The 12023-nt window shown below is 49.6% G+C and overlaps 4 protein-coding genes across 4 annotated transcripts; all 4 read right to left on the reverse strand.

Moving 5' to 3' along the window:
- Positions 1–1514: 1514 nt before the first annotated feature.
- On the reverse strand, positions 1515–2324 carry PC9H_010451 (uncharacterized protein; the record flags this gene model as incomplete). The annotated part of the gene is made up of 1 exon (XM_036779944.1): positions 1515–2324. One exon carries the CDS (start codon positions 2322–2324, stop codon positions 1515–1517), a length of 810 nt encoding a protein of 269 aa, XP_036627327.1.
- A 2397-nt stretch (positions 2325–4721) lies between these two features.
- PC9H_010452 (uncharacterized protein) lies at positions 4722–5707 on the reverse strand (the record flags this gene model as incomplete). Its single annotated transcript, XM_036779945.1, has 7 exons — positions 4722–4902; positions 4958–4969; positions 5019–5044; positions 5099–5303; positions 5350–5377; positions 5426–5616; positions 5667–5707. 7 exons carry the CDS (start codon positions 5705–5707, stop codon positions 4722–4724), a joined length of 684 nt encoding a protein of 227 aa, XP_036627328.1.
- A 1747-nt stretch (positions 5708–7454) lies between these two features.
- Positions 7455–8370, reverse strand: PC9H_010453 (uncharacterized protein; the record flags this gene model as incomplete). The annotated part of the gene is made up of 2 exons (XM_036779946.1): positions 7455–7857; positions 7907–8370. 2 exons carry the CDS (start codon positions 8368–8370, stop codon positions 7455–7457), a joined length of 867 nt encoding a protein of 288 aa, XP_036627329.1.
- A 572-nt stretch (positions 8371–8942) lies between these two features.
- PC9H_010454 (uncharacterized protein) lies at positions 8943–9735 on the reverse strand (the record flags this gene model as incomplete). The annotated part of the gene is made up of 3 exons (XM_036779947.1): positions 8943–9104; positions 9161–9435; positions 9483–9735. The coding sequence occupies 3 exons, from the start codon at positions 9733–9735 to the stop codon at positions 8943–8945; spliced, it is 690 nt and encodes a 229-aa protein (XP_036627330.1).
- Between the last annotated feature and the right edge of the window lie 2288 nt (positions 9736–12023).

The raw sequence follows: 12023 nt of genomic DNA on the forward strand, positions 1-12023 counted from the left end.
TGCCTTGGGGCACTGGCGGGACATGTGGCCGGTCTCTTTGCAGCAGTAGCATTGGCCCTCACTTTTGAGGCGTGCCATCTCTTGTTCTGACAACTTAGGCCGATCAGTCTTGGGCGGGGCTGGTCCTCCACTTCGCCACTTAGGTTTATGAGAATCATTGTTATTCCATGAAGGTGTGTATGTTTGATTCGGTACGAACTTAGATTTGACGCCATTGTCATTGGGTCAGGCACTCGTTTTATCCTCTTTAGCTTGGAACCGCGAGTTTCCTCCCCGTTTTGGCGGGGTGTCACCAGAACTGGACTGCCCTCTGCAGTGTACCACCATGGATTGTGCGATTTCAATTACCTCGGCAGAGGAGACAACTTCATCCCAAGATGAGGTTTTGGGTTCCGCCAATCTCTCCAGAGGTCTTGCTGAATAGATGAACGTAAACCAAACCAAAGTTTGTTGACTCGTTCTCGTTCCAGGACTGTCCCAATAATGGTAAACATCTCAATCAACTCAGATACGTATTCCTTGACAGTTTTGCCGTTCTGATACATCCCTTTTAGGATTTTGCGCTGCTTAGATATGTAATTTGTCGGGAAGCAGAAGTCAATCATTTCAGTGAAGAACCGGTCCAAGGTCCATTGCTCCGCGTTAAAGGCTACTTGTCGTACGTAGAACGTGTAAGCTTGTCCTTGTAAGTACCGAGCGATTTTAGATACTGTAAGGGTTAAACCCTTTCGTTCCGTGCAGTCTGGCTTCCCCTATCCCCTATCAACCCCTCTCCAACTCTTCGGACGCGCTCGCACATGACTCGGACATCACGAACCCGTACCGGACACACGTGATAACGGATCAGACAGCTTGGATCAATGTTTAGTCTCTCTTTTGTTTTCGGACTCTAATATTTGGACTATACTAGCACCATTATTTGTTCCTGGTTCCTTTTTGTTTCGGAGATTTCCAATATTTTCTTACCTACAAAAACCGTCTATACTCGTACTTAGAAGAATCAGACTTGTTTCCCCCCCACATCGAGTCAGATTCTAAGCCGTCCAAAGCTTTCTCCTCATCCGTTGTCAGAGTTCGCCGTCGTCCGAGTCCGAGTCCGATCCGAAGCCAGTTTCTCCTACCGTCCTTGTCATTCTCCTGCCGTCCTTGTCATTCTCCTGCCGTCCTTGTCGTACTATCCGAAGCCAAGTTGTTTGTTCCGCGTCCGAGCGCGTCCAAAGCCATCCAAAGCCATCCAAAGCATCCAAAGCATCCAAAGTTTCTCAGTTGTTCGTTTTCACCCTCGCATTGTATTAGACTACACTACTAGTCTATGTGTACATTCACTACTACAATACCTGGTATCTTCGTTTGACCTGACCTTTGTTTACATAGGTCTTAGCCTCGTGCATGAAGCGGAAGAAAGCCTGACTGTCCACACGGCCATTGTATGGTTCCGGGGGCGTAGGTTTAATTAAGCAGACCTTGCGCCTCTTGACTTTGTCCCGATATTGCTTCCTTTTCGAAGATCGACGTCATGATCGATAGGTATTGGAGCTCTCCAAGGATTCGCCTGATTCACTGGACGATGGATTGTAACCGTCATCTTCCGATGAAGATTTGGGATCGTCGCTTCCATCTGGGATTACGGGACAAGTTCGAGGTAATGGCCCTAGGGCCCTCCCTAAGTAACTGTCGGGGGGAAGCTGTTGGCTAGGGTGCAGATATGTGGCATGGTTTTTGGTGGGGTCACGTCGCTGTCGTTCAGAGGCGACTCCTTGGGACACTGATATGGGATCTGCCTGAGGCAGTTGGATCCTGGCATGTTTACGTTTGGGTTGTTTAGACTCCTGGGTGTTCCTCAATTCCGCTGTTTCAGCTCGAAGAGCCTTCAGCTCACGCAGGATGTCCTCATTTACATTTTGGACAGGTGGTGCTCCTACTGGAAGCGGTTCCTCCACATGTGGGTTCCTTCGACTTTGGTGATGGTCAAGCCGGGCTCGTTGCTCACGTTGTTCACGCTGCAGTTTTTTCCAATTTTCAAACACCTGTGCTTGCGCTGCAGGGTTCATTTCCTCACTATCGGAGAATTCGAGGTTCCCCCAATTACGAGGGTCCACCCCTTTGCCTTTATCCTTAGAGGGGCCGTCTCTAGGATCTGCGGATTGCTCATGGGCCCAAGCTTGTTCCCGCAGCTTCTGACTGCATCGTGCAATCAGGTTTCTATCGGCGGCGGTCATTTTGTCAACTGCCTGGTCCACGGCTTGCACCTGGACAGCGCTCAGTTCTTCCCCGGTGGTTCTCAAGGTTTCAGTGTGTTGTATCTCTTCGTCAAGAGGTAACATGTTTTTATTAACAGGTTTCTCCTCAGTAGAGGGTACACGCTTAGCCACGATGTCGCTGTAAGAGCGGCGGCGTGGGTCGGCGGAGGGACTTTGCCCAGTTCAGAGTCAGAGACCACAGAATGATTTTCAGAGTTGGCAGGGAGGAGGATACGTGGAGACTCACCAGTGAGCTCCGTGGGTTCGGGGGCCGTTGTGTGTCGTGCAGTGCGGCTTCGGGTTGCGTGGATTCTAGTCATGGTAAATGAGGGATAAGGAAGTGGGGGCGGTGCGAGGCTAGTTGATCAGACTGGCGGTCGTCCGGCGGGGTTGTTTATTGTAACAAGTAAGAAGGTGGAGAGAGCGTTGGGGATATCAAAAATATGTGGCGCGAGCATTAAGGTCGTGACACATGGGAGAGGCAGTCGAACAGGAAGTGATAAGGATAACACTTGTATTCGAGTACGCTGCCTCAACAGTACATGGTAGGAGCCTTTATATACTGTGGGGGATAGGTATCTATATATGGTTACATGCGAGAAGAATATACTGAGTCGAGTCTATGGAGTATCGGGGGGATAAGTAAACAGGAAGGGCTCGGGGAAGGTGGTCGAAGACCAATGATACCGAGCTGTCACACTATCAAACCGCCGACGAGCCAACCACGCGATTGCACATGCTCAGATATCCAAATCTGGGCATTGTAAGGGCAACCTCAAGATGGCCGCACAGTGCAAGCCTAGCAGAGGGAGAATCCAAAGTAATGAATAAGACTAACTACAATACATGAGAGAACTGCTCACCTAGCAGAGGGAGAATCCAAAGAGAACAGGATAAGGATTCTCCATGCTAGGAAGCGAAGTATATACTGTAGTAGCGTGGGAGGGATGAAGGGTAACTGTACAGTACATCAGCCACAGGTACGAACGAATATCACAAGGTACGAAGGGGCATGTGATAATGAAGTGGAAGGGGAATGTACAGCAGTCGTGCCGGCGACCTGGGGAAGTGGGAACAAGGGATAACGAAGTGGGAGAGGAGGATAGAGGTAGCCCGGACGAGCCCCGAGGTGTATATGCGAGTCCGAAGTGTCCGAGGCGAGTCCGAGCGAGTCCGAAGTGTCCGAGGCGAGTCCGAGCGAGTCCGAAGTGTCCGAGGCGAGTCCGAGCGAGTCCGAAGTGTCCGGGGCGAGTCCGAAGTGCGGGAAGACTTCGGAGTCACCGGATGTAGCTCGGATGCGAAAGGAGTGGGCGGAAAGGAAGTGGAAAGGAAAGGAAGCGAAAAGGAACAAAGGGGAACAAAGGGAATGTAAGTAATAGTCCGTGGGATGAAGGAAGGGAGAAAGGAACGAGGAGGAAGGGAGGGGGACAGGGGAATAGGAGAAAATAGGAGTGTCCCCTTACAAGCATCAGAGCACGTGTATTAACTGATTGATATATCACTCAGTACGCACTGTCATAGCAGTCGTTGATGTATCACACCTGAAGGGTAATGACCAGTATTTGATGTATCCCTTCACCGTATAGGCCTGCATCAACGGGATTCTTCAAATTTGGAACTTGGGTTGGGCGCTCCTTGCAGCCGCTCTGTGCGATCGCTTGGGCCGACGACTGCTATTCCTCACTTCAGCCGTGGGCATGCTCGTCTTCTTCACCATGCAAGCTGGTATGCTCCGCCGAATTCGCCATCCACAGTTCGCATGCCGCTGCGCACGCTGTTGTTGCGTTCATATTCCTATTTTATGCTTCTTACGAGTACGAGCTTTTTCTAATCATTGTTTAACCTGGATGCCCGTGTTAATCTCTAGTGTAGCCTCGCCTTCACGCCTCTCATCATCTCATACTCAATCGAAATCCTGCCTTTCCCGCTCCGAGCTAAAGGATTCATGGTCTTTAACTTCGCCGTCTCCTTGTCGGTGATCTTCAACCAATACATCAACCCAGTCGCGCTGGATGCCATTCAATGGAAATACTATGTACGTCGCCGCAAAATTCCTCCCAGGATGGCTCAGCAGCTATCTGAGTATGCATAGATTGTGTACTGTTGCTGGCTTGTCCTCGAACTTGTATTCCTTTATTTTTTCGTTATCGAGACGAAGAACCGTACCCTTGAAGAAACTTCAGCCCTTTTCGACGGCGAAGAGGCTACGCAGCTACGTGGTGTCGGTATTGCCAATCTAATCCCAAGCGCTGAGAAAGACGTGGAGAATTCTAGTTCGCTTCTGGAACATGTAGACATCCCTACTCTTCATTAGCGAACAAGGCCAGCTGACCTGTTATTCTTTCATCAATGTCTGACCTGGGCTACAACGTCTTCTTTAAACCTTGGAACCTCTCGTGTAAAGATCTATCACGTACACAATCAGTTAATCCTACGGGCCTTGAACAAGATGTATTACTACATGTTCATGATTTGGCCAAATTACACCCCCCGACGTAACGGGCGCAGCTCGGTGCCGTTTGTATCTTCAGAATCCACAGAATGACCATCATCTGTAAAGTTGAGCTGTCGGAACGTCTGGGTACTCCAGGTAAAGATAGACTGCCTAGTGCTAGCTTCCTTCAAGTTGAGTGTGATGCGGTTGATCATGATTGACGAAATGCTGTAAATTGTTCAAAGGTTGGAGTGACAATATGCATCGAATCGGACACACGTACACCATAGCCGCTCTGAAAGGAAACTTGAGATTGATTGCAATGAGTTATTATCGTCACTTACTGATTATGCATGAGCTTTAGTCCTGTCTGTAAAGACTGACTTCAGTCGTCAGGAGTAGAGAAGGGATCTGTGATACCCACTCGTGCGTAGAGGAGCAGAAGGAGCCACACCAGATTTGAGGAGAAAAGAACGAAGAAGTAAACGATACCATCCCGGTATACGACACGCAATACTACACCGATATGATGGTGGCGCGATGCTACAAAACCGGCGTAGAGGATTGACATAAATGCGAGGGAATCAAATGCAAGGCTGAGGCAAAGATAAGCCTCAACCCACGGTGCCCTGTTTCTTTATGAGTGATTATCATACCAATAAAGAAACTGCTGACACTGTGAGGGTCGTAATGAAGAGGCAAACTATAGTATGTCAGTAAACATTTTGGGATGATTAGAAGACATTCTCACTATGGTAGGGGTCAGTGTTAGGGAGCATAGGCAGCTCTAGGGGGGGTTCACGCCGCGAAAGCAGCAGTGCATTTTGAACAGTCCCCTGCGAACTTTGCGACATGGCATACAGGGCGATGCCCCACTGCCAACTAAGAATAATGATAGATACAGCTGGAACTGCTCTATTGCGCTTCAGAAGTGCAAAGACCCTAGGGAAAGTGTAAGTCAGGGGTGTGTAGCGTTGCCTTATTGGACATACCGGAGTGTGAGGAAGACTTCTGCTGTGAACGTAAGAAGCATCGTCTCCAATGTTTCCATAAAGACATATCGTTTACAGCTAAATTGAACAGCAGTCAGTCTTTGTGAGAGTGATAGCATTTCTGATACGTACATCTAAGTATAAGGACTCAATGAGATACATGAAGGTTAGTAAAGTTGAGGCGCTCACCCTTATGTCCCAACCGGCGGCGAAATGATCTTTGTAGCAGACGTAAGTCACTGCAGGAGGTTATTTTTCGAGGTACTTGCCCGTAAGGGTGATTATAATGAAGCAGGGGGCCAAATAACGATTCTGGTCTAGCCGTCAGCACGTTGGCCCGCTGGATCGGCATAATAGCAATCACGGACTAGGATAAAGAACCAAAAAACTAGAGATACCCATTCAGTAACGAAAGCATGGTAGGGCATGGATAACACGAACTCGTTGACTTCTTCCCTTTCCACCCGAAGTTTACCTAAAGAATCAAATTCCGATGAGAAACGACCTATTTGTGCGAGGGATAATGATGATAACCTCCGATTCAAGGGTAAGGAAATAATCGAAGACCCAAAGAGCTGATACAGCAACCCAATATAGCTACGGGTGAATGGCAGACGAAATATTAGTGGCCAATGCTATGATGAGGCAGCTGGTAAACCCACCTTCATGGACCATCTCGCGGAGATTAAGGGTTGTTGAGTGTTGAGACTCAACAAATATAGGTGTTCCACTCACAGATCGAATCCTAGGGATATAATAGAGTCATTAAGTTGGCTATTCATGGCTCATGAGATGGTAGTATGGGTGCAGCTATTGGCGGAGTGGATACCTGACGGTCATTGTAGCTACTCATGATACTGCCTTTAAAAGAGACAAGAGCACGCTCTTGGGGCTGTGGTTGAGACGGAGTGTTGGCTGGGACACAATAGACTGCATTGGGGTATTCTATCACAGAGTGCCTACAATCTGATTCTTGAGCGCAGATGATGTGAGTTCTTGAAGCAGTGTGGGTCCAGCAACTTACGTATGTTACCCAGCAGCATCGGATCAATACATAAGCAACCAAGTTCGAGGTGTTATTCAAGGGCTCGGACTGGCTAGTAGCAGTTTACGATGTCTCTAAGTGAGACGACATTTTATTCGGGTCTTCGAGCAGATCATTGTAAGCCTAGGAACTAAAGGTTCAACATTGTCAGCTACAAAAGATAGGGGAAAGCTACATTCTAGATTGATCTTGTGGGCGAATGCTGACCCCTTGATATCGGTCCTGTGGACTGATACATTGCCGGTGAATTGATGGCATGGTTGTGTGGCTTTGATATTCATTGATTATGGTTGATTGATTGATGGGAGAGCGCATGTACCTCGCCTCGGCGCCAGACGACTGGTTGACTGCTCTAACTAATAATGAGCGAAGGTGTTCATGCGAATAAATGTAGTGCGCGAGAAACAGACAGTGGTGCACGATGCAACGATTTGCCTAGCGCCGACACCGAAACAAGGACTCCAGGAAGGCGCTAAGTTCGATGCTATGGTTGAGATATGACGATAAGCTGCACTGAGAGGCACCAAGAAGAACTGGAGGTGAACGAAAATACCCACATATACGATTCACGGGGTCGATGAGTACGATAACAGCGAGAACCGACCCGGATTCGCGTTCCCGAACAAGTTGCACTGGTCTAACGTTAAGCCCTTTTTAAACATAGGTCCTCGATCCATATGGTCCTCTATTGCTTCTTCAACAGCCTCGTGAGACCGAAAGGGGGGGGAGGCTTGAAGTATGATTCAACTCGAAGACCCCTCCGTTCGCTTTTCTACAGCATGAGCTACACCAACGAAAAACCGACCAAGCTGAGCACCCATAGGGCCATACTCCGTGGGTATGTTCGAGTGGCACCGTACATAACTGCGGGTCGATGATGTTTGGCAATGCCAGCCGTCATCGATGTGGGGTGTTCGACGAGACCGTGCACGAGACAATTCAGAGCGGACTTGACGTCCCATGCCCAGCTTGGTGGCAGGGCTTGAGCCATGATATGCTAGTTTCTCGATGGCGGTACTGAGATCGGCTTGTATAGGCCCAGTCATGGTCTCGCAGTCTATGCGAAGCCGCGTAACCTGGTGTACGAAGGGAAGCTCATCGAAGTTGAGTACTATCCCGATCTCCAATATGTTGCGGTGTCGTATGCTTGGGATCCAAGTAGTGAGTGGGTCCAATGGTTTGGTCGAAAGGTCACAACGCAGGCACTGCACATTGTCGATCACCCGTCGCACGAAGCTGCCCATTTGGATTGATGCAATATGCATCCCCCAAGATGAAAACGAGGAAAAGCAGAAAGAGCTCCCGAAAATGGCAGACATCTACCGCGGTTCGGCGATGGTTGTATGTCTCGTCGGCGAGGTTGATTCCAACGTATGTCGGGCTGTTCGCCTGGGTGCAGCTATCGTGGGGACCGCCGCATACGGAGCACTCGAAAAGGCTGGAGATATCCACGGATGCTTCAGTTTTGTCACGGGAGTGGACAGCCAGGCGTTTATGCAACTGTTTGGCAGTCGTTGGTGGACACGAGCATGGACATTCCGTCTCCCAACTCCGGCGGGCATCCGTCGGGCGCTCGCCGTTCTCCAGGAGGTTTTTTGCGAGCAGCTCAAGGGTCTCTTCGTCAGGACAGAATGCCCATTCATCCCGCCGAAGCGCCATGATCACTTCGGCGCGCACTGGAAAGGGGACACCGCGTCAGTTTGTGTGTGTATCTGGACTCGTACTGGATGTGACGCACAAGAAATTCGACGAGGAACAGGGCATGACTTGTTGTTAGCGTTTAAATCTCCTCGTTGGAGGCCTAAGCTAGGCAATACTCAATGGTGTCGATCTATAAATCGCCGCTTCACTTCAGCGCCTGGGCGCACATTCAGGCGAGTGGAACTAGAAGAACTGTGCCTGGGTAGGGTATGAGTGCTCGTTGAAGAGTGGGTAGCCGTAGATCACATCGTTTGGGTTTGTAATGTAAAGGTCCTCGGGCCGTAGAGTAACCATCGACATTCGAGGTTGAGACAATCACCATCGTTTGGTGTCACTGTCTCTCTTCGAGTCTAGCTGTCACGTGTTCGAACCAGAGAAGTAACACTGGGGGTTTAGTAGACGATGCATAGACGATGAGGATCCGCGTACCCCACCATGCTCAAGTCGCTTCCAGAAACTTCAGGTTCAGTGGTGAGGTTTCAATAATAGCTTGGGTTACCACATAAGTTCATCAACGGTAGCGCAGACGCCTAAGGTCGAATAGTCTTCCCATAACCAGTGCTAACGCCTTTTGTCACCTTCTCGACAAAAACACCCGAATAGAACAAGCCCTCAGTGGATCCCTCCTGTATACCATGGTGAACGACATCCCCTTGGTCTGAAGGCGAGTCGTTCGGATCAACCAACGGAAGCTACACAAAATCAGAATCATCTCATCAGCAACACGAAGAACCAAAAACCGCCTTACCTTCAAAATGCCAAAATGGAATTCACCCTTGCCAGGACCTCCAGGGGAGACGCTCAGATTAGGTATGGTACCAGTGACAGGCTTTAACGGCGCGCCGTCTTTCGAATAATATACTTTCAGCGTAAGATTATCCCAGTCGACCAGTACCGCGAAATTGTGCCACGATCTCGTAGAAGAGGGAGCCGAGAAGAGGACGTTCAGGGAGTGGTCCAGGACTTTGAACGAATGCGCATTTGGCGCTGGAAGTGGCCCGGGAGGATTTGTGAAAGGGGATCCTGGTGTATCATTAGCTCGAATCAGAAGGATCAATTCTACAACTGACCTAATTGTACTCCGAAAACATGGGATCCGTCACTAGTCTCAATGAAAACGATCTGGTACTCATGATCATAATTCAAAGGAAAGCGCTCGTCCAGCTGAATCGAGAAATGAAACGCCGTTACGCCCTCCTCGATATCCGGTAACAACGCAGTGGGCCCTCCTTCCTCTGCCTGCGCAAGCAGCTCTGTGCGGCGGAAACCAAATTGGGGGTTGTTCCCACCGGGAAAAAAGACCGATGTGTTGTCAATTCTCATTGATATCACCTGCTCCGTGGGTACAGTGAAGATGGGAAGCGGGAGGAAGGGGATCGGGCTTTTGTCCCAGAGAGGGGTCGGGCGTTTGGTGTGTCCCAAGACAGAACTATACTGGGTTGAACAAGTCAGAGAGGCTCCTCGACGGAAATGGTGAGGGAAATGTACATGAGTTGCAGACTCTGTGCCCTTGACCACTCTACGCAAGGCATCCAGTCAGTTTACAAATTGGCTACTGAGAAGCGCAAAGCCCACGTTAGGAACGGGCCAGTGGAAGTATCCAGATTCGCCTCCGGGAACGAGAATGGCACGCGTCCGTCATACACAACAGGTGTTGCAAGTACAGCTGAAGCTGCAACCACCAGTAATAGAAGCCACAGCATTTCACAACTCTGAACCTCAGCGACTCGGGATTTATATGTCAGCGGAAAAAGTTCGGGTGGTAAAATGTCGGGTAAGTAATGCGGACTCGGAAAGAATGATTTGCAGGCAAGTATGAGGTGCACGAAGCTACGAATGATACCATCGAAGTCAAAAATCTCCATAATCACATAGACTACTAGAAATCGGAAGTTAGGGCATGTAGAAGAACAGAATAGAGACGAAGGGATTGACCTTGAGCTAGACATCCATCAATACAGTTGAGTTGAAAACATAAAAACCTGTAGCCTCCGTCCTCACCGCGACGCTGCTGGCTCATATTAACTAGTTCGCCGTCCCTTTCGGAGGAACAATCGACTCCATGGTGACCCAAGCCTTCCTATCTGATACCGGTAGTTCGTCGAGGAATCTAGGAATCGCTTTCTTGTTCCTGTCGGCGTCTCTCTGCGGCTTCAGCACGATTTCCATTGCACCGCAAGCGGCTCAGTAGTCTCGTTCGTGTGCACTTCCTCTTGCAGATCCAAGCCCCACATTCTCCTCTACCTACCACGAATCGCATCCAAGTCCTCCTCGCTCGCATCCCTAAGAAGAACTGTAAGATGCCCGGCCGCGCAAGGACCTGCTGCATGTTCTTCCCACCAGCGAGCTATAGTAGGATGGGAGGACGGTTGGTCGCAGAGGATTGCTCAAGCAGGAATCGGGTCTGGCAATGGCGTGGCCTCGGATAATCCGTTGACGCGAATCCAGCGCGGAAATACACCGTGGATGTTACCACTTCAGGTCCGCCTGCCCGCGAGATACGAAGGGCGGAAGTCTGTGGATCGAACCGTGCAGACGTAGCTAGGTCGCCAAACGTCTGTCGTACGACGCGGATGGAGTGCCTATACAACCGGGATGTGAGGTCGACAAAAAATCAAGCCACCGATGACCAAAGGTATTCCGCTCCCCTGCCTGCACGACGCAGAGGACACGCACTACGGACGATATAGTGTTGCATTCGAACCAATGATCCCCCCCACGTTGATATGAATGAGAATCAAGCAAGTAATTCAGTCTCGTCGTCAGTTTCGACCTGCTTCAGTCATAGAGTCGAGTCTGCGTTCTCATGCAGGAGGTAATCCAATCGGAATAAACCGAGATGCAGCGTCTGCAGAGATAGTCAGTGTCAACAATGCTAGCCACATGAGCTGATGCTGATCATTGCTTCCCCACATCCATTTCGCCCACTCCTTCGAAACCATCACTTGATTCATGAAATCGATGTCCGTAGCAATCCTCGCATACAGCTCATTGTATATCCGCTGCAGTCTCTGTGCCAACTGAAACAGGTCTCGGGGTATTGGAGATGGGAAGAGCGCCAATGGTGCACGAATCACAGCTGCCGTAAAGCGTGGTTGCTGGCCGAATGAGAGATATGTTACAATATGAGACAGAGCATATGTGGTGGCAATTTCAGTCGAACGCAAGATTCGCCCGACTCGAAGCGACGGAGGCCATCGAGAGAACAAGGGAGCAACGAGATTCCTGTTAATGGCTGGATTCGCTATAGGATATTTTTTGATAACAGTTCGCGCCATTTCGTAGCGACATCTGCGATTCGTTGATCATGAGGAGAAAAGGTGTAGGTTGGTCACGTGTGCCTACGCCTCCGGCGGCGGCGGACTAAAGCCACTCAATGTTGCATACAGGCGATAACAACAAAAAAATCAGACAGATTGCCGCTCCTGTGTTCTTGGAAAGATGTCTCGAAACACCAGAAAACTGTCGTCGACGCCGAATGACTGGCTCCTTGGGCGCTGTTCATTCCTGTTGAGTCACCTTGAGTGGTTCACAGCCAAATTCAAGCTTCGAACGTGGTCTTCTGGTAGCAACTGGGACCAGAGGAATGTATCTGAACATGGTATCGTACC

The sequence above is a fragment of the Pleurotus ostreatus genome (assembly GCF_014466165.1).
Source record: "Pleurotus ostreatus strain PC9 chromosome Unknown scaffold_8, whole genome shotgun sequence".
NCBI lineage: Eukaryota > Fungi > Basidiomycota > Agaricomycetes > Agaricales > Pleurotaceae > Pleurotus > Pleurotus ostreatus.